Genomic DNA, 26,187 nt, shown 5'->3' with positions numbered 1-26,187 from the left:
ATTTCTAGTTTGTTAAGTTTTTATCATTAATAGATGTTTGGTTTTGTCATATGCTTTTTCTGCATCAGTTGATATGGTCATAAGGCTCTTCTTTAGTGTTGTTGGATGTGTTGGATTATGGTAATTGATTTTTGAATGTTAAATCAGTATGCCTACCTGGAATAAATCCCATTTGGTCATGGTGTATAATTCGTTTTATACATTGTTGGATTCAATTTGCTAATATTTTGTTGAGGATTTTTGAATCTTTGTTCATGAGAGATATTGGTCTGTAGTTCTTCTTTCTTGTAATCTAGTTTGGATATTAGGGTAATGCTGGCCTCATAGGAGTTAGGATTTATTTCCTCTACTTCTGTTTTCTGGAACAGATTGTGGAGAATTGGTATAATTTCTTTCTTAAATGTTTGATAGAATTCACCAGTAAAACTGTCTGGGTCTGGTGCTTTTTTTCTTGGAAGATTATTAATTGTTGGTTAATTTCTTTAATAGATACAGGTCTATTCAGATTATTTTTCCTTGTGTGAGTTATGTGGATTTTTTTTTTTCAAAGAACTGGTCCATTTTAACTAAGTTATCAAATATATGGGTATAAAGTCATTCATAATATTCCTTTATGATCCTTTTAATGTCTATGGATGGGATCAGTAGTGAGGGCCCCCTTTCATTTCTTTCTTTTTTTATTGATATGTACTTGATTTACAATATTGTGTTAGTCTCACACAGTGTATTTTGTGTAGCAAAATCATTCAGTTATATATTTTTTGGATTATTTTCCATTATAGGTTATTACAAGATATTGAATATGGATCCTTGTGCTATACAGTAAATCCTTGTTGCTTACCTCCCCTTTCATTTCTTTTTTTTATATAAATTATTTATTTTATTTATTTTTGGCTGCATTGGGTCTTTGTTGCTGCACGCAGGCTTTCTCTAGTTTCAGTGAGCGGGGGCTACTCTTTGTTGAGGTGCGCAGGCTTCTCTTTGCGGTGGCTTCTCGTTGTGGAGCACGGGCTCTAGAGCACAGGCTCAGTAGTTGTGGCGCACAGGCTTAGTTGCTCTGCGGCATGTGGGATCTTCCTGGACCAGGGCTTGAACCTGTGTCCCAGCATTGGCAGGCGGATTCTTAACCACTGCGCCACCAGGGAAGTCCCTCCCCTTTCATTTCTGATATTAGTAATATGTGTCTTCTCTCTCCATTTCTGATTAGCCTCACTATAAGTTTATCAATTTTATTGATCTTTTCAAAGAACCGACTTTTTCTTTCATTGATTTTTCTCTGTTGTTTTCCCTTTTCAATTTCATTGATTTATGCTCTAATTTTTACTATTTACTTTATTCTGCTTGCTTTACATTATTTTGCTTATTATTGCATTAATATTATTTTTATTTACTATTTATAATTATTTAATGTTATTTTATTTTTTATTATTTTTATTATTAATTTTCTACTGCTTGCTCATCTTTTTCTAGTTCCTAAAGGTGAAGTTATTTCAGGTCTTTCTTTTTTTCTAATTTATGCATTCTCTGCAATAAGTTTCTCTCTAAGCACTGCTTTCACTGTATCCCATAAAATTTGACATTGTGTTTTCATTTTCATTTAATTCAATATTTTAAAGTTTCTTTTGAGACTTTTTCTCTGATCCATGTGTTATTTAGAAATGTTGTTTAATCATGAAAGATGTGTGAGTTTTCTGGCTTTCTGTTTTTGATGTCTACTTTAATTCTGTTGTGGTCTTGAAGCATACTTTTGTATGATTTCTGTTCTTTTATATTTGTTAGAGTATGTTTTATGACCCAGAATATGGTCTATACTAGTGAATATTCCATGTGATCTTGAGAGTAATATGTATTCTGCTATTGATAAATGAAGTATTTTATAAATGTCAGTTAAATACAATGAATGATGGTACTGTTCAATTAATTATGTCCTCATTGATCTTCTGTCTGCTGGATCTGTTGATTACTGATAGAGGTATATGGAAATCTCCAGCTATAATAGTGGACTTGTCTAGTTCTCCTTCCAGTTCTATCAGTTTTTCCACATGTATTTTAACACACTCTATTGTTAGATGTATGCATATTAAGGATTGCTATGTCTTCTTGGAAAATCGACCCTCTTATCATCATATAATGCCTGTCTTTATTCTTTTTTTTTTTAATTTATTTATATTTATTTTTGGCTGTGTTGGGTCTTTGTTTCTGTGTGAGGGCTTTCTCCAGTTGTGGCGAGCGGGGTCCACTCTTCATCGCGGTGCACGGGCCTTTCACCGTCCCGGCCTCTCCCGTTGCGGAGCACAGGCTCCAGACACACAGGCTCAGTAGTTGTGGCTCACGGGCTTAGTCGCTCCACGGCATGTGGGATCTTCCCAGACCAGGGCTCGAACCCGTGTCCCCTGCATTGGCAGGCAGACTCTTAACCACTGCGCCACCAGGGAAGCCCGCCTGTCTTTATTCTTGATAATTTTCCTTACTCTGATGACTGCTTTGTCTGAGATTAATACAGCTACTCCAGCTTTCTTTTAATTAGTGTTAGCGTGGCATGTCCTTCTCCATCCCTTTTTTTAAAGAGTAGACTTATTTTTTTTGAACAGTTTAAGGTTCACAGCAAAACTGTACAGAAAGTACGGAGAGTTCTCATATACCCCTCTGCCTTAACTGTTGACATCCCACATCTGAGTGATACATTGGTTACAACCAATAAAACTACACAGACACATCATTATCACCCAAAGTCCATAGTTTACATTGTGTTCACCTTTGGTGTTGTGCATTCTGTGGGTTTGGACAATGTATAAGGACATGTATCTACCACCATAAAGGTATCATACAAAATAGTGTCACTGACCTAACAATCCTCTGCACTCTGCCTGTTAATCCCTCTCTCCTCCCAACCCCTGGCAATAACTGATTTTTTTTTTACTATTTCCATAGTTTTTTGTTTTCCAGAATGTCATATAGTTGGAACCAACCTTTACTTTTAATTTATGTGTCTTTATATTTAAGCTGAGTTTCTTGTAGACAACATATACTTGGGTTTTCTTTTTCATTCTTTTTGTCAGTTTCTTTTAATGGTATATTTGGAATATTTATATTTAAAGTGATTATTGATATAGTGAATTAATATCTACCATATTCTTAACGATTTTGGTCTCCCCCTTTTTCTTCTGCCTTCTCTGGTTTTAATTGAGCATGTTTTTGGTATGATTCCATTTTCTCTCTCTTATATTATCTCTTAGCATTATCTAAGAATATCTTAGATAGTAAGATAATGTATCTCTTCCATTGTCTCTCTTAGCATGTCAACTGTACTGCTTTTTAAATTTTTTTTAGTGGTTGCCCTACAGTTTGAAATAAACATTTATAACTAAGTACACTTTCAAATAATGTTATAATGCTGAAGGGTAGTGCAGGTGCCTGTTAACAAAGTATTCCCAATTCTTTCTTTCCAGGACATATAACATTGCTACTGTTTATTTATTTCACTTATCATCCAATACATTGTTGCTGTTACTAGTTTGAGCAAGAAGTTATCTTTTACTTCTGTGTGTGTGTGTGTGTGTGTGTGTGTGTGTGTGTGTGTGTGTGTGGCCTGTGGGATTTTAGTTCCCTGACAAGGGATTTTTTTTTTAATATGATTATGTTCTATTTTTTATTTCTTATTTCGAGAATGTGATTTGTTCTTTTTTTAAATTAATTAATTTATTTATTTATTTATTTTGGCTGCACTGGGTCTTTGTTACAGCACTCGGGCTTCTCTAGTTGCAGCACTTGAGCTCTAGAGCTCACGGGCTCAGTAGTTGTGGCACGCGTGCTTATTGCGGTATGTGGGATCTTAGTTCCCCAACCAGGGATCAGACCCGGGCCCCCTGCATTTGGAGCAAAGAGTCCTAACCACTGGACTGCCAGGGAATTCCCAAAAAGTTATCTTTTAATTAAGAATAAGACAAATAAAAATTCTTATAGTATTTATTCTTTCTCTAGCACTTTCTTCATGCAGATCTAAGTTTCTGACCTGTATCATTTTCCTTCTCTCTGAAGAACTTCTTTTAACATTTCTTGCAAGGCAGTTCTGCTGGCAACACATTTCCTCTAGTGTCTTTTTTTTGTTTTTGTCTGAGAAAACCTTTATTTCTCTTTCATTTTTGAGATATAATTTCAATGGATACAGAATTCTAGATTGGTGGGTTTGTTTTTAACACCTTAAATGTTTCACTTCAGTCAGTTTTTGCTTGAATGGTTTCTGAAAAGAGGTCTGTTGTAATCTTTACTCTGTCCCTTATTAGCTGAAGTATATTTTTCCCTCTGCTTCTCTCAAGAGTTTCTGTTTGTCTTTGGTTTGCTGCAGTTTATGTTATGTGTAGGTAGGTGTGGATTTTTTGGTATTTATTCTACTTAGTGTTCTCTGAGCAACTCAGATCTGTGGTTTGGTATCTTTCATTAATTTTGAAAAAGTCTTAGCTATTATTATTATTATTAAATTCTCTCTGCTTATATGATCCATCTGTTCTTGTGTGTTGTCCAGATTTTTCCATTAGAGCCCTTAACATATTAATAATAGTTATTTAAAAATCCTGGCCTCATAATTCCAAAATTGCTGCCATGTCTGAGTCTGGTTCTGATCCTGCTTCATCTCGAGACTGTGTTTCATTTCGGGTTTTTGTTTGATTTTGTTTTGCCTTTTATCATGTCTTGTAATTTTTGTTGAAACCTGGACATAATGTACTAAGTAATAGGAACTGGGGGTAAAAGGTCTTTAATGTGAGGTTTTGTTTACCTGGTAAGAATTAGGTCTTGTTTACTGTCTCCTGAAGCTGCAGGTGTCAGAGGCTTCCATTTCCTCTGGTGTCCTTGCTTTTCTCTCCCTGTTTTCCTTGAGTTTCCCTAGAAACTCCTTGTTAAATGGAGTCTGTGTCTTGCATTTCTCTTAGTTGTGATCTAGTGTTCTTATTACACAGGGGCCCTGTTGATTTTGTGAGGTATTGGGGAGGAGAAGCACTCTCTAGTCTCATGATTAAGTCTCTTATGTTGTTGTTGGGCCAGAGTCCCTTGGCCTATGACCTTCAGGAGAGTTTCTTAGTGCGTGTGGAGGGGAGCTAGGCTGGAGTTGGTTGATTGCCCTGCCCCCAGGTCACATCATACTCAGTAAAGTAATTTTCCTCGGGGGAAGGCTTTTGTTAAGGAGAACAGGACTCTGGGTGTGTTTCAGAGTGGTTGCTTTCCCCTTTCTCAGCCCAAAGCATATGGGAGGAGCACTCCATTCCTGATCTCCACCCATGACAGACAACTGGTGGAGCTCCTGGAGGTAAAACTAACACAAGTGTAGGTGCCCTCCTCCCTCCCTGGTGGGGCTCCAGGCGGTTTTATGTCTTTGCCTTGTCTCCAGTTGTCAGGGCAGCGGTTTCTCTGGTGGGTCTAAGAAGAGTTGTTGGTATACAGGTTTTCAGTTTTCCTCTTATTTTAGGAGTGAGAATGACAACTCCCAAGCTGTTTGCATCTTACAGCCGAAACCAGAAGTCCTCTCCTACTTTTTTAATTTGTTAACTTTTGGAGATGAGTATGGATTTTATTGATTATCATGAAACTAGTAGTCCTGTGCAAGAGCCACGGGTGTCTGTGTTTGTGCAGGTTGAAAGAGCAGAGCCTTGTGAAGGAGCTGCGGCCCCGGGATGTCCTGGAGAGCAGCAGTGACAGCGATGAGAAGGTCCCTGTGACTAAGCCCTCCTCGCTCTCCAAGCGGAAGCTGGAGCTCGAGGTGGAAACGGTGGAGAAGAAGAAGAAAGGGCGGCCTCGGAAGGACTCGCGGCTCATGCCCATGTCCCTGTCTGTGCAGGTGAGGCTGGCGGGCCAGTGCTGCCCCCGGCCCACCTCCTGAGCTCGGTGTGGGGGCCTGCATATGCCCTGGGGAAGAAGGGGGGCCCCGCGTGCCTCATCAGTGTGGGGACAGCTGGCGTGGACACGTATACCTCCAGAACTGCCCCTGACCCACCCGGAGTCCTTGAGCCCCACCCTGGGGTCAGCTGCCTCGTCTCTGCAGTAGGGGTCTCTGTAGCGATCATCTACCCTCACAGAGGGTGAAAATGCCCGGGTAGTAGGCCCAGCCTCACCTCTGGTGACTCACCTTTACCTGGCACTGCCCTCCAGTGCCGGGCAGGGCTCAGGGACATCTCTGCTCTTGCAGTCCCCAGCTGCCCTGACTGCAGAGAAGGACGCCGTGTGTTTGTCCGTCCCAGCAGCTGCGCTGAAGCTGCCCATGCCGGGCCCCCAAAGAGCCTTCACCCTGCAGGTGAGCAGGCCTCCGCCTCCCTCCCTCCCGAGACTGCACATTCTTTTTGTCCGCCTGCCCACCCCCACCCCCTGGGAGGTGTAAACCCTGAATTGTCACAGACTTGGGGCTGCTTTCAAGTGGCTCTCCATCACCTTCTGGGGGAAGTTGTGGCTGAGCAGAGCAGCCACCCAATCTTAACAAGATGGCTGGCCTCTTCTCTGGGACCCCTCGATTCCCCAGCCCCCACGCCTCTCCTCCATGTCTTTGCCCTCCATCTTCTGGGTGCCCAGCTCCTTCAAGACCTGTCCCAGGTGTTCCTTCTCCTGGAAGCCTCCTCGATCTCCACTGTCGGCCGTGGGCTCAGCCCATGGAACCGTGTGGCACTGGTCTGTCTCTTGACCAGCCTGCTGGCCCGTCCACTTCCCAGTGCCCAGCGTGGGGTCATCATCAGGGCCTTTCAAGGTCTCGAGTGGAAGCTTCTAACTACAGGCTTGTTCAAAACACAGATCTACAGCAAGTATTTCTTTATTCGCAGAGGCCCTCTGGCCGCTCATCCCAGCACCCGTGCCAGGCCTTGCACACACCGTCATCTCCCACCCTCTATACCTCAGCTCAGTTTCATGTCCTCGGGAAACCTTTTAGAACCCCACATGCAGGTGGGCTGCACACTGCCCCAGCCCAGGCTGCCCCTCAGGGCTGCCAGAGGGCAGGTGGACAGGTCCTTCTGGGTCTAAGGGTGGGGCCCCCTGGTTCTTCTCGCACAAATCCCCCTCCCAAACTCAGCCGGCCCCCCTCACCCGAGGGCCTTCCTTGCGGAGTGCTGTGTGGGGCTGTTCTTGGTTTCTGGGGGCCCAGCCCCCAGCCACAGCCGGCCCTCCACCCCAGCTCACCCGCTGTGTGGCCACACAAGTACAAACCATGCTGTGTGGCCACACAAGTACGAACCGCTCACCTAGGTCCCATGTGGGGTATCTGCCTGTCAGCTCCCCAGACACAAAACACGAGGCTGAGCCCGTGTGGAGTTGGTGCTGAACTGCACACATCTCCCCACGCTTTTCTGGGGACCCTCCTGTCAGTGACACTGGGCTCCAGTGTGCATGCCAAGGTGCACTGCCAAGGAGCTGGAGAGCCTGAGGGCTTTCCAGACCTTTCCTCCAAGTGCCAACACAGCCTCTGTTCTGGCCAAACCTGACAGTCTTTGAAGATCCTTCAGTTAGGAGTCAGGAGACCCATGTCCCCCCGAGCGGGCTGGGGTCCTTCTGTGCCGTGTTCTCTTGGCCGGTTGCTTGCCTTCTCTGCATCCTCCCTTGTGAGAGGAGGTGGTGGGATCCAGAGGCTTCGAGGTCTTTAGCTGTGACACCGATTCTCTGCTCCACTGCACAGAGGACAAGGTGGACACCAGCTCCTGGGACTTGCCCTGCCCTGGGGGCTGCACGTTGGGACCTCTGGCCCCCTGTCCTGCCCTGTGACCACCCCCACCCCCAGCCTGCTGTTGGCCGGCAACTCTGTCCACCCTTGTATGTCCTTCCCCCTGTCCGTGGCCCACGTCTGAGGCCACTGCTGCTGAAAACGTTCTGTTTGCTTCTCTCCCCCAGGTGAGCTCTGACCCCTCCATGTACATAGAGGTGGAGAACGAGGTGACGGCCGTGGGGGGCATAAAGCTGAGCCGCCTGAAGTGCAGCCGGGAAGGGAAGGAGTGGGAGACGGTGCTCACCAGCCGGATCCTCACCGCTGCCGGCAGCTGGTAAGAGCAGGGGTCTCCACCCCACCTGCCTTTAACGTAAAGCAAGACCCCGCACTGTGCTGTAGGGCACCGGGCTGTCCTGGGAGGTGGCCTGTCTGAGGGAGGCCTACGCCCAGCCTCGCTTGGGACTGAGCTGGTGCCTGAGTCATCCGAGTCCCTGGGACACCCCTTGAAGGTGGCACCATCATCCCCGTGTTACAGGAGAGGAAACTGAGTCCTGGAGGGTCACCTAAGCCCCTTGGGCATTCTAGTCGGATTCCTGAAGTCTCCATTTCCAGGCCGAGCTCTGCCTGCGTCTCTCTGACCTTGGCTGGCCTTTTCTCTGGACCCCAGGTTTTCATCCAAGGAAGTCAGCATGGATTTCTGACTGTCCTCTGAGTCCCAAGTCCAGCCCTTTCCAGATCTGCCCTTTTGGGGGAGACCTGAATTCGGTGGTCAGTCACCTAGTGTCTTTCCACCACCCCTGGAGGTGGCCCCGCACGTGCTCCATCTGGAAAGAGGACCCGGGGACATATGGCCCCAGTCGGGACTGTGTTCTCAGTACCCCTACGAGGGTCTTACAAAGCTGTCAGCTTAGATGTGGTCGTTTTCATTAGGCCCGGAATCCTTTTTCATGAGGCTGCACGTGAAACACTCTCACAAATGTCTGTGACCCTGGCCCTGAGCGAGCCAGGTGCTGGGCCTGGACGGAACCACCATTCTGTTCCTCCCTCCGTCCCCTGGGGCTCCCCCTTCGTCCCTGGTCCCAAGGCAGCCGGCACGCCCCAGCTGGGGGCCAGGTGTGTCAGCACAGCCTCCCCGTGTGACCTAGAGGCTGCCGGGGAGTCCGGCCAAGCGGCCAGCCAGGCCCCAGCCCAGCGTGCAGACCTGCCCCCCGCGCCACAGCTCCAGAGGTTCGGCATCCCTGGCAGCGGGCTGGCTGCAGGTGCGCCCTGACCACAGGGACGAGCAGACAGAACACGGGCCCACGGCCTCTTCCTTGGCTGACCTCGCTGTGAGCTGGCTGCCAGTGCAGACCGTAGGCGCCGGCTGGCAGCCCAGAAGTGATTTGGAGCAGGGCTCCAGTGGGCTGCTGGGCCGGACCTTGCTGTGCTGGCTGCACACCTGCTCCCACTGCCTGGGGTCTGAGGCTCTGGCCTCACTCTAGGCTCGCTCTCACCCCAGGGGGCCCCACTAAGAAGGCAGAGCCTGCTTGTGCCGGGCACAGCCAAGGGGCCTAGTGGACGCTCAGAGGAGAGACATGAGACTGCGCCGACACACTTGTGGTGAAGCCTTTCTCGCTCAGGGAGCGACATGTCTCTCCCACCCCGGTCTCGAAGGCCTTCTGAGCACAGCTGGGCGCCCCATGTGGGAGACGCACCCTGTCGTCCCCACATTCCCCCTGGCCTGTCTGGGCAGAGGCCTCCCAGGGCCCCTCTGGCTGGTCTCAGCTAGGAGACAGTCGGGGGGATGCTCTGCAGCTGCTCCCAAACAGTGAGGCCTGCTTCCTGGCTCACTGTCAGGGCCGCTGGTCCTCGGGCACGTGCTCCCTGGGGGCAGTTCCATGTGAGCCCAGAAAAGCCTGAGCCACCGCATGGGGGCGAGGACTCCATCTCCAGGCAGAGGTCTCCAGTAGGCACCATCAGCTCTGCCGCCCGGCCTGGCTCTGTCCCTGCATCTCGGGGCCACCAGAGCTCCCAGCCTCCCTGACGCCAGCCCCCTGCTCCCCCAGTGACGTGGTGTGTGTCGCCTGTGAAAAGCGGATGCTGTCCGTGTTCTCCACCTGTGGTCGCCGCCTCCTCCCTCCCATCCTGCTGCCATCCCCGATCTCCACCCTGCACTGTACCGGCTCCTACGTCATGGCCCTCACCGCCACAGCCACGCTGTCCGTCTGGTGAGAGGCAGGGCGGGAGCGGCTGTGTGGGTGCCCTTGCTGCAGGGAGGGTCGCCCCACCGGCACACAGGCCCTTGGGCCCGGCTGGAGGGTGAGCTGCTCCTGTCTCCCCCAGGGATGTGCACAGGCAGATAGTGGTGGTGAAGGAAGAGTCCCTACACTCCATCTTGGCAGGTGAGCCTGGCAGGGGGCCGCCCCATCCCTGGGGTGGGGTTGGGGACGGGCAGCTCAAGTCCAGGTCTGGCACAAAGGGCCCCGCTCAGCCGAGACGGAGAGCAGGCTCTGGGGTCCCGTCTGCGTGGCTAGGGCTGTGGGAGCCATGGAGCCCGCTGACGAGAATACGCTGGAACCCCTTCTTGGTGTCTCCCTAGGAAGTGACATGACGGTGTCACAGATCTTGCTGACGCAGCATGGAATCCCCGTGATGAACCTGTCGGACGGGAAGGCCTACTGCTTCAACCCATCACTGTCTGCGTGGTAAGCACACCGCCCTGAGCCCTGCCCCTTGGAGGGTCCATCTGAGCCAGAACCCAGCACAGCCAGCAAGGGCCCCGCCTGGCCCACTTCTCCTGGGAGTCTGGCCAGAGTGGAGGCTGCAGTGCAGCCCCCATCCCTGCCAGCCCCCTGCCTCTCTGCCCTCAGACCTGTGCACAGGGACGCTGTCCTTCCCCTCCACTGTTCCCCGGGGGTCACTTTGTCTGTAGCAGACATTTGAACTTTTATGGTTGTCGATGAGTAGTTCCAGCCTGGCCTCCGTAGGTGCCGTCAGCTTCACGGCAGCCTCATCCGGCCCTGCTGTTTTTGTAGCTGAGTCGGAGCCGAGGGGCACCTCCGACTGGCTTGGTGCATTAGTGGGGCTGCACTGTCACTCACCACGTGTGAGGTCTGTACCTTTGCTCTGTCCATTTTGGAGTCCTTTTCTATATTTGTAAAACCTCTTTTTTTTTTCTGCCGCGCTGCATGTCTCGCAGATCTTAGTTCCCCAACTAGGGATCGAACCTGGGACCCCTGCATAGGAAGCATGGAGTCCTAAGCAGGGAAGTCCCTGTAAAACTTCTTTGTACATCAGAGATCTTAACCCAGAGTTAGAAAGGGTGTACCTCGTGTACCAGCCGATCAGAAGTTTTCTCCTGGGCTTCCCTGGTGGCGCAGTGGTTGAGAATCTGCCTGCTAATGCAGGGGACACGGGTTCAAGCCCTGGTCTGGGAAGATCCCACATGCCGCGGAGCAACTAGGCCCGTGAGCCACAACTACTGAGCCTGCGCGTGTCGAGCCTTGCTCCGCAACAAGAGAGGCCGCGATAGTGAGAGGCCCGTGCACCGCGATGAAGAGTGGCCCCCGCTTGCCACAACTAGAGAAAGCCCTCGCACAGAAACGAAGACCCAACACAGCCAAAAATAAATAAATAAAATTTAAAAAAAGTTTTCTCCTGCCTGCGCCTTGCTCCTTCAGGCCCAAGTGTGCCGCCATCCAGCCTGTCTCTGTTAAGGGTTGCCGGACACAAGTTTATCCTCAGACTGAGATTTCTTTCTTGAGTTAAAAAAAAAAAAAAACAGCAACCCTCAAAATCCCCACTCCCTGCTCTTCCAAATTGCAAAATATCGTGTATTGTATGTGATTAGTATAATAATGGGAACAAGCTGGTTATTTGAGAAGGGAAATATGGACTCTGTAGGCACCAGGCTGTTTTTAAATTGTGTGAAGCATCCAGAGAATGTGAAGCACTGATGCCTGGAATGCTGTGTGAGCTCTGGGAGGCTGGATGCTGGGGACTCCTCAGCCGATTCGGAGGGCCGCGGCATGTGGGCTCCCAGGCAGACTAGCATCCCAGGCATACTCGCTCCCCGCCCCCAGGACCTGAGACCCGGGGCCAGAGTGTTCAAGTAAGGAGGCCCCACATGGGCATACAGGGACCTCGGCTCCCTCAGTGCCCCTCGCCGCCTGCCTCTGCTGGGCCTCCTGGTTTCCCTGAGTTCCGCTCCTGCCTTTGCCTCCCCAGGAACCTGGTTTCTGACAAGCAGGACTCCCTGGCCCAGTGTGCAGACTTCAGGAGCAGCCTGCCATCCCAGGACGCCATGCTGTGCTCGGGACCCTTAGCCATAGTCCAGGGCCGCGCCTCCACGTAGGTGACCCGGATACAGGGGAGGCATCCAGCTGGCTTTGTGGACGTGGTCCCTCCGAGGCCTGCCTTCTGACTGCCTGAGCCCAGCGGCACTCACAGGGCTGGGCTGGGGCTGCCGAGGGCTGGGAGCCACAGTGGGCACTGTCTCAGGGTGCAGGGCCACAGCTCTGTCACTTCAGGACCTGGGTGGCAGTGTGAGGGGCTGCAGGTCATGGATCCCCATGTTGGGCTGCACTTTGGGTGGGTGCCTGGGCTGCTGGCCTGTCCCCTTGGGGGCTAGATGGGAGGTGCAGAGCAGCAGGACCTGGGAGCGGTTGGGCCGCTGTGGAGTCTGATACCTGCCCCCTCCCCGCCTCAGCAGCTCAGGGAGGCAGGCAGCCCGGCTCTTCTCCGTGCCTCACATGGTGCAGCAGGAGACCACCCTGGCCTACCTGGAGAGCCAGGTCGCCGCAGCGCTCACCCTGCGCTCCAGCCACGAGTACCGCCACTGGCTCCTCCTCTACGTGCGATACCTCGTGAATGAAGGTGAGCTTCCCGGTCGTCCTTCTGTCCTCCCGGGCCCCACTCAGTCCCCGTCCCAACGGGACCCTCCCGAGGGCCCGAGTGTCAGGGCCCAGGTGCAGCAGCCTGGGCTCTGTCCTCCCTCCTCCCGGCTTCCCGTGGTCGCCCCCTGGGGCCCTGGCCTCCCGCTCCCAAGTCAGTGAGGTGGGCAGCTCAGCAGGTGTCCAGCCCCACCACGGGCTGAACCGAGCAGCCCCTGAGGCCGCAAGGATTGGCGGCAGGAGGGTGTGGGGGTAGAGTACTCACAGACACAGGCTCAGCTCCCCCTGACCTCGTTGCCCCCTCAGAGCATCGGTGGGCCTGTACCTCTCTTTGTCCTGCCTGGAAGGGCCAGCCTGCTGTCCAGCACCTCCCCTCGGCCCTCCAGCCCAGCTTTCCCCACCAGGGCTCTTACACCCATGTCCCCGTCCCAGGATCCCCTTCCTTGCCCCGCCCCGCTCCTTCTGTGGGTCAGCAGACAGCAGGGTGTTGGAAGACATGACCTCCCACAGCCTCTTGACTCCCTGTGAGGCAGGCGTGGGCTCCGGCCTTGCCAGCCTTCCTCCGCTTGAGCTTGGCCTCCAGGGCCGTGGCCTGGGGATGGCCCTCCCCAGCTCTCCTGTGTCACCACGCAGCCTGGGCCTGGTCATGGAGCTGGCACCCCCACACACTCTCCTGCCTTTCTTGCTTTGCTTTCAACTCCTCCCCTGTTTTGTTCATGATTTAGAGAAAACAAATTAAGTACAGAAAAGACAGAGAAAAACTTGCCTGACCTCTACGGGTGTAACTTGCAGAATTTGCCCGTCACGTTGCCAGACCCCTCCCCCACAGACCCCAGGGATGAGTTCAGTGTGGACTCATCCCGCCCAGACTTAATAAACACTCGGTGTTCCTGCAGCCTTGCTCCTCTGCCGGGCACTCAGGTCACGTGTGGCCTCACCCCCATACCCCCGGAAAGCCCGCCTCCGGCTCCTCTCTGGTTTCCTCCATCCTGGGTGTCAATTCACTGGGGCTGCCCCCCTAGGGGACACCTCACCTCCACCGCTTGCTTCTCTTTCTCCATCTTCACGCGCATCTGGCCCAGGGCCCGCGAACAACTCCCCTCCCCTCTCTGTCCCTCCTTCCTCCCCTGGGGGAGGAGGACTCGAGCTTCACAGGGACACCAGCTCTCCTCTAAGCATCCTCAGGTTCCACCCTTATCACTGGCTGATTTCCTCCATTCCCTGTGGCCTCGGCTGCCCCTGATTCTGCCTCCAGCGTGGCTGGTGCTCCCTCCATCTGTGCGGTAGCCCCACCTCCTCCTCCGTCTCCTCTGCCCAAACTCATTCCCACACCCATCTTCTCCCGAAGGACACCTCCTGACCCTGTGCATCTGCCCCCACCTCTTCTCTCCAATAGGCCCCCCTCAGCCCACTCCCCTCCTCCCACAGCCCCCACATTCTCCACCCCCTTGGGGGGTCTGTCCCAGACCTTCCACGTCTTGTCTTCCCTGGCCCAGCACACAGCGGCCACTGCGTGTGTTTCCCGGGATTGGGGGGGTGAGTCAGATCCTCTCGCTATGGCCTCTGAGCGCTGAACTGAGACAAGGAGGCAACAAAGTGAGTGTTCTTTCTGCTTTGATGTACACAACAACTTAGCCTGTTCTTGACTTTATTTCTTTTTGTAATGTGTTCCTATTTCTGTTTTGTTTTGTTTTTTTGTTTTCTGTAATTAGGGTTTGAATACCGACTCCGAGAAATATGCAAGGACTTACTGGGGCCCGTTCACTCCTCCACTGGAAGCCAATGGGAGTCAACAGTAGTGGTATGTGCCACTTTCCTTTTTGCCACAAGAAATCTCTCCTGAAAAGTAAAGGTGGAAATTGAAAAGTAAGCCAAAGTGCTTTGAAATTCTTCCCTGTTACACTCTTCCAGCACACTGCCGGCGTCAGAGAGAGGGCGAGTTGCCAGCCCACCCACCCTGGCAGGAGCCCTTGGCATAAGGGGCTGAGGGAGCGTCCACTCAGCCACGCGCCTGTGCTGGGAAAGCCGCCTGCCGGGGGCTGTGGATTTGTTAGTAGTGAGGCTCATAGTCCGGTCAGGAGGCAGACGTGAGCGAGTAAGCAGTTCAGTCAACAGAGCGGTGATGGGTGTGTCTGGGAGAAAGCGGCGGGGAGACCTCGGAAGAGGACTTGCAGGATGAAACCCCAGGACAGGAATGAGCCTGCTCCGTGGAGACCGGGAAATGTGCTGGTAGAGGTGACAGAAGTACAGAGGGCTTGGCCCATGGAGGCCTCTGTGGCTGGAACATCATTGGCAGAGGAGAGGGTGTGACGTGAGTCCAGAGAGGGCAGGAGGTGGATCCCAGGGACCTTGTGAGGAGCTGGGGTTTAGTCTAGGGCAGTGGGAGCCGGCAGAGGAGTTGGCGCTGATGTAGCAGAGCAGTCGGGACAAGGCAGACCTGGCAGTAGCTGAAGACAACTTGGATCCATGTGGCAGCCACAGAGAAGGGAGAGAAAGCAGATTCAAGATGTATTTTGGAGGCAGAACCTACAAGACTGGGCAGGTGGGTGGTTGGATATGGAGCAGGTGAGGGAAAGAGAATAATGAACGTAATGAAATTGCACAGATGAGACTGTGGCTCACACAAGTGGGTAGAGTGAATTGATCGACTTGGGCAAGGAACAGGTTGGCGGGGAACTGGGGGCATTGTTCGCTCCACTGCTTCACTCAGCCATTGGGCAGCTGCCGGTGGAGCCCCACTCTGGCCAGGCGTAGCTCGGCAGCCGGCTGCAGCAAGCAAGGCTCAGGGGCCCCGCCTTCATGGGGACAGAGGCAGATTGGAGACAAATGAGCAAGTACATGTAACGTGTTGGCGGGGATGGGTCCTGTGAACACCAATGAAGAGGGCAGGGGTGCGGAGTGCTGATGGGGCGCTGTTTTACATTCAGTGATCGAGGAAGCCCTGACTGATGGACAGAGATCAAAGGAGGTAAGGGAGGAAGCCCCGCAGATATCTGGGGGAAGAACATCCAGGCAGAGGGAACAGTGAGGACAAAGGCCCTGAGGTATGAGGGCTCGAGTGTAAAAGGAGCAGCTGAGCAGAGGTGATGGGAGGGTGAAATAGGTGAAAGATTGGAGGGTCAGTCCTGGGAGGACTCTGGAGGTCTTGGTGTGTACTTGGCCTCCATTTTTTATTTTGTTGCTGTAGATGTTAATTTAGTTGGTTACTAGAATCCTAAGTTCAAAATCAGTTCTCTTTAGAGTTTTGAAGGTATTGTGCCACAGACTTTTAGCATTTGCTGCTGTTGCTAAAACTGCCACCAGTCCGTTTTCCACTGCTTTGTAAGTTCTTTCGGGATCCTGCCTTGGTGCTTTCAAGTCTCACAAAGCTCTCGGTCTATGTCTTTCATTCATTCTGTGGACTTTACTTAGAGGCTGTCTTTGGTTATAGCTTCCCTTTCATTTCCCTCATCATCAGAGAGGTAGCATGTCCTCCCTTCTTAAAATCTGCTCCATCATTTTTTATAGTTCTAATTCTCCTTGAAATTTTCATTTTAGTCTTTTGATCTTCTTGAGCACAGTAAGCTTAGTTATTTTATTTTAAAGTTGCATGTCTGATAGTTCTAGTATCAGGAGCCCTTGTGGGTCTGTCTCTATTGCCTATAAATGTTTCTACTGGTTCTCGTTCACGTTATCTTATCTCCTCAAGTGCCTGGTTATTTTCAACTGTCTGCTGGACATGGTATTTGAAAAATTACTTGTAGAAATGGCTTGAGCCTCAGGTGATGTTGCTTTTGCACAGAGCATTTTATTTGCTTCGGTGCCAGCTCTTAAGGCATCCGCTCTGCAGGGTCTCAACCCGGTCGGGATGGAGGTTTTCTGGGCTGCCTGGGGACTTTTCAGAGCTGGGCACTGGCTGGTGCAGGGGCTGGTTTCCTTCCAGTTTACCCTTATTCTAGGGTCGGGTCATCCCTTGGGGATACCAGCACAAAGAAGGGGTGGTTTACCAGGGACCCACACTTTTCATGGGCCTTAGGCCCCTGCTTTGGTCCCCCAGGCTCTCAACTCTTGACAGAAGCCCACTCAGCCTCTTCCTCATCAGTACATGTTCCCAAGGCCAAGGTGTCCCTCTGGATTCCTGCCTTCCCCCACCCTGGCTCAGTCCTTCACCCCAGCACATTAGCTCTTGGAGTTCTGCTTCTGCTTATCCAGCTTTGTCCCCTGTCCTCAACAGGAAGGGTGTTCTGAATTACCTGCAGTAGTCGAGCTGTTTCCCAGCACACCTCACCTCTGGGGCAGCCTGACAGGCCATCTGCTTGTGGGGTGGGGGAGCACGTGTCTGACAAAGCCCTACCCTTGGCCGGGTTGTGGGGCCTCACTCTGTGCCCAGCTGCCACTCTGGGGGCCTGAGCCCAAGACATTAGCCAGAGCTCTACATAGAGGTTCTCTGTCTCAGCCTGAAGGTGGGCACTCTAGGCCAAGGTGGGGTGGGGAACACAGGCAGGCCACCGGTTACCAGCCATGCACCCTCCTCTCCCCCTCCTTCCTGCTGTTCTTGCTGACCCCAAGCTTTGTCCAGGAGAGCCTGTGGCTCCCTTCCCAGGAGCACCATCAGTGCTATGCTACCTGCTTTTTACCTCTGCCAACTGCCTAAAACCACTGGTCTGCTCGGGGTCCCCAGTATCTATGACAAATGCTTTCCACTGCAGGTAAATGATACCCTGTCTAGTGGTGGCTGAAGTAGTTTTATTCTGTCCTCCAAAACAAGTCCTTTGGAGTTAAGTGGAGGTCTGTATCTCTGTGATTCTCTTGGCCTCTCCCTCATGTCATAAGATGGCTTTCATGTCCAACTGAAGGAAGGAAGACAGAAGGAAGCCAGTACCAGTAGCATCCACCCTCTTAAAAGGAAAGCCAGCCCATGCCTCACAGCAGCCAGCAGACCACTTGGGCACCCCCATTGGGAGGGAGGCCAGGAAGGCAAGCTGTGAAGACTATGGCGGGGAAGTCTTGGAGCAGGTCTGGACAGAGCTAACTCCTGCTGTCTGCCACATCCCCTTCTGGCCTCAGCGCTCTTCTGAATTTATGCTTTTTTTTTTTTTAATACATCTTTATTGGAGTATAATTGCTTCACAATACTGTGTTAGTTTGTGTTGTACAACAAAGTGAATCAGCTATATGTATACATATATCCCCATATCCCCTCCCTCTTGAGCCTCCCTCCCACCCTCCCGATCCCATCCCTCTAGGTGGTCACAAAGCACCAAACTGATCTCCCTGTACTATGCCGCTGCTTCCCACTAGCTATCTGTTTTACATTTGGTAGTGTATATATGTCGATGCTAGTCTCACTTCACCCCAGCTTCCCCTCCCCGCCCCGTGTCCTCAAGTCCATTCTCTATGTCTGCATCTTTATTCCTGGCTTGTCACTACGTTCATCAGTACCATTTTTTTCTTTTTTTAGATTCCATATATATGCGTTAGCATACGGTATTTGTTTTTCTCTTTCTGACTTACTTCACTCTGTATGACAGACTCTAGGTCCATCCACCTTACTACAAATAACTCAATTTCATTTCTTTGTATGGCTGAGTAATATTCCATCGTATATATGTGCCACATCTTCTTTATCCATTCATCTGTCAGTGGGCATTTAGGTTGCTTCCATGTCCTGGCTATTGTAAATAGTGCTGCAATGAACATTGTGGTACATGTCTCTTTTTGAATTATGGTTTTCTCAGGGTATATGCCCAGTAGTGGGATTGCTGGGTCATATGGTAGTTCTATGTTTAGTTTTTTAAGGAACCTCCATACTGTTCTCCATGGTGGCTGTATCAATTTACATTCCCACCAATGGTGCAGGAGGGTTCCCTTTTCACCATACCCTTTCCAGCATTTATTGTTTCTAGATTTTTTGATAATGGCCATTCTGACTGGCATGAGGTGATGCCTCATTGTAGTTTTGATTTGCATTTCACTAATAATTAAGTGATGTTGAGCATCTTTTCATGTGCCTCTTGGCCATCTGTATGTCTTCTTCGGTGAAATGTCTATTTAGGTCTTCCGCCCATTTTTTTTTTTTTTTTTTTTTTTTTTTTTTTGGCTACATTGGGTCTTCATTGCTATGCACGGGCTTTCTGTAGTTGCGGTGAGCGGGGGCTACTCTTCGTTGCGGTGTGCAGGCTTCTCAGTGTAGTGGCTTCTCTCATTGCAGAGCACAGGCTCTAGGCACGCGGGCTTCAGTAGTTGTAGCATGTAGGCTCAGTAGTTGTGGTGCACGGGCTTAGTTGCTCAGCAGCATGTGGGATCTTCCCAGACTAGGGCTCGAACCCGTGTCCCCTGCATTGGCAGGCGGATCCTTAACCACTGTGCCACAAGGGAAGCCCTTCCACCCATTTTTTAATTGGGTTGTTTGTTTTTTTTGATATTGAGCTCCTTACTGTCTCTTCATCTTGATATGGGGAGCAGAGGGGGTGAATTGAGTATGAGCCCTCTGCCTTCTTGTTGAGTTTCTTTGTGAACACTCTCATGGTGAGAATTGGCCATTCAAATGAAACTGGTCCTCAGGATGGCTGGGAAATGGAGCTGGGGATGGAGAGTGCTGCCAACGAGTAATGCTGACTCTAGATTTAAGAGCCACTTGTATTTCCTGTTGAAATATGTTGGTGTCATTTGTTTTTCTTATTGGTTTGTAGGAATTCTTTATATTTTGGGAAAATTTGTGATATGAGCTGCCAGCGCATCTCAGGGGACCCCCAAAATCCAGATTTCTTTCCCTCAAAGATCACGGCTCATTGTGTACAGGAGGGAGACAGTAAGCAGAGGGTTGGGCACTAAGCAGCCGTCCTTCGGGTGCGTGCGTGGCTGCCGGCCTCTGAATCCCCAGCCGGACCCTGCTCTTGGGAAGCTTCCGTCCGCCAAGATCTTCATTGTAGGACCTGTGACACTGACCTGAGAAGTGGTGATGAGCTGTGTCCAGGCTGGTGCCTGAAACAGTGGGCAGCACCATCCATTTCTGAGAACCCAGGCTGGGAGGTGGTACTGGTGGCTGTTGGTATTGATACCAGCCACACCAGCCTTCCGGCCAGAGGGCACATCCTCTGTCTGATAGTTTGCCCCTGGTGCCACAGGCAGACAGAATGTTTTGCTTTGCTTATAGCAGTTTATTTCATTCCCTTTCATTTTTTTAAATTGCGTTTTTCAGGTTTTTATAATTTTAAATTTATTTTGAATGATAATGTAGTCACATATCTCAAAAATTAAAAGGTACAGTAGTTTTGAAATAAGTTTTGAAATCAGGAAGTATGAGACTGCCACCTTACATCATCTTTTTCAAGATTCATATGGCTATTTGGGGTCCCTTGGGATTCCATAAGAATTGTAGGATGGATTTTTCTATTTCTGTGAAACATGCTGGTAGGATATTGATAGGGAGTGCATTAAATCTATAGATTGCTTTTGGTATTATTGACATCTTAACCATATTAATAAGTCTTCTAATCCATGAACATGGGATGTCTTTCCATTTATTTATATCTTCTTTAATTTCTTTCAGCAACATTTTGTAGTTTTCAGTATACTAGTCTTTCACCTCCTTGGTTAAGTTTATTCCTAAGTATTTTGTTCTTTTGGAGCTTATTGCAACTGGAATTGTTTTCTTAATTTCTTTTCCAGATTGTTGGTTGTCAGTATATAAAAACGCAGCTGATTTTTGTGTGTTGATTTCATGTTCTGCACACTTGCTGTATTCATTTATTAGTTCTAACGGGTTTTTTTCCAGAATCTTTAGGGTTTTCTACATATAAAATTATGTTGTCTGCAAACGAATAAGTTTACTTCTTCCATTCAGATTTGGGTGTCTTTTATTTCTTTTTCTTGCCTCATTGTTCTGGCTAGGACTTTTTAGTATTATGTTGAATAGAAGTGAAAGTGGGACATTCTTGCCTTGTTCCTGACCTTAGAGCAAAAGCTTTCAGTCTTTTAACACTGAGTATGATGCTAGCTGTGGGCTTTTCATATATGGCCTTAATTTTATTGAGATAGTTTCCTTCTATTACCAGTTTGTTGATTGTTTTAGTAGTGAAGGGGTGTTGAATTTTGTCAAATGCTTTTTCTGCATCAATTGAGATGATCTTCTGGGATTTTGTTTTCTTCATTCTATTAATGTGGTGTATTACATTGATTGATTTTAGTTTCTTAAACCACCCTTGCATTCCAGGAGTAAATCACACTTAGTCATAGTATATAATCCTTTCCATTTGCTGTTAAATTCTGTTCACTAGTACCAGTACCGGTACCAGTCCGCAGCCTGTTAGGAACCAGGTTGCACAGCAGGAGATGAGTGGCAGGCAAGCGGGTGAAGCTTCATCTGCTGCTCCCCATCACTCCCCATTGCTCACATTACTTCCTGAACCATTGCTCGCATTACTGCCTGAACCATCCCCCCATCACTCCCATTACCACCTGAACCGTTGCTTGCATTACCACCTGAACCATCCCCCCCATCATTCGCATTACCGCCTGAACCATCTCCCCCATCACTTACATTACTGCCTGAACAATCCCCCCATCACTCCCATTACCTTCCTGAACCATTGCTTGCATTGCCGCCTGAACCATCCCTCCCATCACTCCCATTACTGCCTGAACCACCTCCTGCATCACTTGCATTACTGCCTGAACCATCGCCCCCATCACTCACATTACCACCTGAAGCATCCCCCCATCACTTGCATTACCACCTGAACCATCTCCCGCATCACTTGCATTACCGCCTGAACCATGCCCCCCCCCACCACTCGCATTACTTCCTGAACCATTGCTTGCATTACCACCTGAACCATCCCCCCCATCACCCACATTACTTCCTGAACCATCTCCCGCATCACTTGCATTACCACCTGAACCATCCCCCCATCACTCACATTATTTCCTGAACCATTGCTCGCATTACTGCCTGAACCATCTCCCACCTCCGACCCCCAGTCCGTGGAAAAATTGTCTTCCACAAAACCGGTCCCTGGTGCCAAAAAGGTTGGGGACCACTGCACTAGTATTTTGTTCAGGACTCATCAGTATTCGCAAGGGACATTAGACTGTTTTCTTTCCTTGTAGTGTCTTTGTCTGGCTTTCATATCAGGATAATGCTGGTCTCATACAATGAATCTAAACATGTTCTCTTCTCTTCAGTTTTTTGAGAGAGTATGTGGAGGATTGTTGTTCATTATTCTTTAAATTTTTGGTAAAATTCACCAGTGAAGCCATCTGGTCAGTCCTGGGCTTTTCTTTGTTGAGAGGTTTTTGATTACTGATTCAATCTCCTTGTTACTTATAGGTCTGTTCACATTTGCTATTTCTTCATGATTCAGTCTTGGTAAGCTGTGTATTTCTAGGAAGTTGTCCATTTTATCTCGGTCATCCGATTTGTTGGTGTACAGTTGTTCATAGTATTCTCTTATTTATACTCCTTTTATTTTTGTGGCATCAGTTGCAATGTCCCTATTTCACTTCTGATTTTCATTATTTGAGTCTTCTGTTTTTCTTAGTCCCTGTAGCTAAATGCTTGTCAATTTTGATGATCTTTTCAAGGAATTCATTTTTGGTTTTATTATTTTCTCTATAGTTTTTCTGTTCTCCATTTTACTGATTTTCTGATATGTATGATTTTCTTCTTCTTGTTTTGGGTTTAGTTTGCTTTTATTTTTCTAGTTTTGTTAAATGGAATGTTGTGTTATTAATTTGATTTGTGAATCTTTCTTTGTAGATTCTTATAGCTATAAATTTCTCTCTAGCCAGTGCTTTTGCTGCATTTCAGTATGTTGTGTTTTCATTTTCATTGTCCCTAGATATTTTTAACTTTCCCTTGTAATTTCTTCTTTGAATCATTGATTGTAACAGTGTGTTAATTTCCACATATTTGTGTGTGTTCCAGTTTTTCTTCTGCTGTTGATTTCTAGTTTCATTCCATTGTGATTGGAAAAGACACTTTTATGATTCAGTCTTTTTAAGCTTATTGAGACTTGTTTTGTAGCCTAATATGTGGTCTGTCCTGGTGAATGTTCCACATGCACTTGAGAAAAATGTATATTCTGCTCTTGTTGGGTGGAGTGTTCTGCATATGTGTCCTTTAGGTCCAGTTGGTCTATACTGCTTTTCAGGTCCTCTATTTCTTATTGATCTTCTGTCTGCTTGTTCTATCCATTATTGAAAATAGGATATCAAAGTCTTCTGCAAATTGTAGGACTGTCTGATTTCTCCTTTCAATTCAGATAATGTTTGCACCATGTATTTAGGAACTCTGATGTTTGGTGGGTATATGTTTATAACTGTTACATCTTCTTGGTCAGCTGACCCTTTTATCATTATACAGTGTCCTGTGTCTTATAACAATTTTTGACATAAAGTCTATTTTATCTATTATTAGTATAGCCATCTCTTTTCTATTTTGCTTATTATTTACATGGGATATCTTTTTGATTCTTTCACTTTCAACCTGTGTATATCCTCCTTTAGATCTAAGTGAGTTCCTTGTAAGCAGCATATAGTTGGATCCTGTTCTTTTATCCATTTTTTGATTAAGGAGTTTAATCCATTTACAACATGTGCTGTATTTCCACTTACGCTATACAAGACTGCTTTTAAATTTTTTAATTTCCCTAAAAGTTTCACTCCTGCTTCTTTCCACAACCTTAGACATTCTGTTGTATTCTACCTATATCTCTTGACCCCAGGTTCCCAGGGGTCTGCAGTTCCCCTGCAGCTTTCACATGCCACAGTGCTCACCACTGCCTTTTGCAGCCTCCGTCCTGATATCTGTACTATGCTACTCTTCCCATCAGTACTCTCCATTCATTTAGGTTTTCTTTAATGCCTTCCAGTAAAGTTTTTTAATTTTCAACACATAGGCCATATGCATCTTTTTTTAGAATTATTCTTAGATATTTTTTAATTGTGGCTATTCTAAGTGATAAGTTGTTTTATGTTTTCTGATTATTCATTGCTGCTGTACACATGCATTTGACTTTAGTATATTAATCACCAGCCATCTTTCTATTATTATTATTAATTTGTCCATTAATTGTTTTGCATTTTCTATGTGGATTAAACAATGAAGTCATCTCAAATAATCTTTTTATTTCCTATTTTCTAGTTCTAAGTTTTCTAATATTAAATTCTCCTTGATTTCCAGGATAAACCCTACTTGGTCATGAGTTACCATCTTTTTTTTTTTTTTGGCCACGCAGCACAGCCAAAAAAAAAAAAAAAAAAACACTTTATTGTGAATCTTGGTAGGTCTTCCTTTGTAGGTAATATGTTCTTGTACTTCAGAAATTTTCAGAAATTTTCTGTCTTTTATATCTGAAAATTCTGTATATTTCATTCTAATGTGTCTGGTTATCAGTTTTCCCGTATATTACTTGATCAGCACTCAGTGGAACCTTTCAACCTAAGGCCATTCGTTGTTGTTTAATTATGTGAAATATACCCATATTATTTCTTTAAATATTTCCTTCTCTCTTCTTTCTCTGTCTCCTGTGGGATCCATTATGTGGATGTTGGGCCTATCTGCTGCGCTCCACCTGCCTTTGTAGGCAACAGTACAGTTTCTCCTCTTACAGTTTCTCCTCTGCCTGCCTCCCTGCTGAGTGTGGGCTGCTCCTCCATCTGACCTCACTCTGACTTGGTCTTCAGCAGTGTCCAGTCTCCTGCTAATCCCATCTCCTTCAACCACTGTGTTGCTCAAACTTGGTATCTACACTTGGTTCTTTTCTATAATTCATCATCTTGTTACCACACTTGTTTTAACATATTGGCCCTTCTCTTCCAGTGGTCAGTGCTATCAGCTGGTGGTTTTCCCTTTGCAGCAGCCGTGCTCCTCAAGGGTCTATGCGGTGGAGACCCTGCGTGGCAGTGCATGTTGCAGGAGGGTCCAGGCAGACATGGTGCCACCCAGGGTGGAGGAGGCATAGGCAAGAGCTGAGGGCAGAGACTCCAGGACTATAAAACCAAGGCCAGTCACTGCCACCCAGGCACCTCCTCGCCCCTGGCCTTGACCTCAAGTCCCTGGAGCACATCCACATAAGGGAGTGGCCCCTCCAGGATAGCCGTCTGCCTGGCCCTCTGCCCTGGTAGCCTTACTTCCATCCTGCTCTGGAAGGTCAGGCTACTCTGGCCACTAACCAGTGTAATCAGAGGCCAGCGGTGACTGTGCCAGCAGACTTAGGGGACACGGAAGAGCAGAACCTACCTGGTACCCACCCTTGAACTGTGTCCCTCCCTGGGCCCTGCCACTCCACCCCACGTGCCCAAGCTCAGCTTTTTAGCTGTCCCAGGCCTCCCAGCATACAGAGAAATTGTTCTCATCCATCTGTGGTTTCTCCAGGGGGTGCCCATGGGGCCGATGGGCACAAGGGTCTTTGTTGGGCCAGGGAAACCCCCACAGTCTAGCTCTCCTCACTGTCAGTTGCACTCAGCTGTCACTCCTGTATCCGCAGGGTCTGCGGAAGAGGGACCTGCTGAAGGAGCTGCTGCCAGTCATCGGGCAGAACCTCCGCTTCCAGCGCCTCTTCACCGAGTGTCAGGAACAGCTCGACATCTTGAGGGACAAGTAGCCTGCCCAGCCGCAGCAAGGGCAGCGCCACACTCTCGCCGCTGAGGACACGCAGGTCGGCCTCTTATCTCGCTGGGCTACAGGATGAGGAGACACTGGCAGGAGGTGGGCTGTCCTGCACCAGTACTGGCCCAGCCCCTGGGCACACTTCCCCTGTGTCCTGGGCCTGTTTCTCCCTCAGGGGGAGTGGCTCTGCCTGCAACTCGTTCCTCCCTCCAGGACCCCGGTGCGGAGCTGGGGCTCTGCCCAACTGCCCTGGGGCCAGTGAGGCAGCCCAGGCCTGCCATCTCCAGCACGGTCCCCAGGTGGGCACTAGCCCTGCTACTATAGGCACCGTGCTGCTCCAGCTATGACGAATGAGCCATTTGTGAAAGAGAGAACCGTGAGATGTTAGCGTATTATGCAGTCAGTAGACTGACCTGAGACCTATGTAAAAAGAAAGCCTATTCCAACACATGGACTATTTTTGTACTAGAATTTGCTAACTTGTAATATGGAATTTTCCTTTTGGCCAATAATCAGGATTTCCCTATAAGTCACTTGGACATTGGTCACTTGTAGGAAATTTAAACTCTAATTATGACAGCTACATTGAAAAATAATTGTACTGAAATTAACTTGTCTATCTTCATTTAGTTTTAATTTTTAAATGTTTGTAAAAAGAGACTTTTGGGGGGGATGGGGCAGAGGGTGGGTGATTTCTTTTGTAAGTGTAAAATAAATGAACATGCATTGGATACCAAATGGTCCTGACTTCCCCTGCCTTTTCCTTCTAACTTCCACCTCCCTCCCCTGCACTGTGAATCCCTCGCCTTTGATGTCATCTGATCCCCCAGCCCCTCCATGCAAAAAGTCATTTCACGACGTGGAGTCACTTCCCTGGTCGTGCAGCATCTCAGGCTGAGCTGGGCGAGGGAGCTGGCCACCATGCACCTGTCTTCTCCCAAGCCAGGTGGAGAGGTCCTTGGTTCTGTCTGTGCTGTGCTCTGGGTCCCTGATTGTGCTGGGCACCAAGGAAATCATGTAAGGAAATCCATAAATACAGACTTGAGTTT

The 26,187-nt window shown here is 48.8% G+C and overlaps 1 protein-coding gene across 5 annotated transcripts in view; it reads left to right on the top strand.

Annotated features, from left to right (window-relative positions):
- LOC118880025 (protein HIRA) overlaps positions 1-25,878 on the top strand; it is a 74,948-nt gene extending 49,070 nt beyond the window's left edge. For all 5 annotated transcript variants that reach the window (XM_036823377.1, XM_036823378.1, XM_036823379.1 and 2 more), the window contains 10 exons: positions 5,626-5,830; positions 6,179-6,283; positions 7,861-8,009; positions 9,721-9,882; positions 9,998-10,056; positions 10,254-10,359; positions 11,882-12,004; positions 12,366-12,529; positions 14,259-14,347; positions 25,017-25,878. In XM_036823377.1, coding sequence (XP_036679272.1) covers positions 5,626-5,830; positions 6,179-6,283; positions 7,861-8,009; positions 9,721-9,882; positions 9,998-10,056; positions 10,254-10,359; positions 11,882-12,004; positions 12,366-12,529; positions 14,259-14,347; positions 25,017-25,133 — 1,279 coding nt within the window. In that variant the 3' untranslated portion in view covers positions 25,134-25,878. The remainder of the gene's footprint in view (positions 1-5,625; positions 5,831-6,178; positions 6,284-7,860; positions 8,010-9,720; positions 9,883-9,997; positions 10,057-10,253; positions 10,360-11,881; positions 12,005-12,365; positions 12,530-14,258; positions 14,348-25,016) is intronic.
- The last annotated feature ends 309 nt before the right edge of the window (positions 25,879-26,187 follow it).

Source organism: Balaenoptera musculus, chromosome 14 (genome assembly GCF_009873245.2).
Source record: "Balaenoptera musculus isolate JJ_BM4_2016_0621 chromosome 14, mBalMus1.pri.v3, whole genome shotgun sequence".
NCBI classification, from domain to species: Eukaryota; Metazoa; Chordata; class Mammalia; order Artiodactyla; family Balaenopteridae; genus Balaenoptera; species Balaenoptera musculus.
Note: the sequence above shows the minus strand (reverse complement) of the source record. Positions and strands in the feature narration are given on the sequence as shown.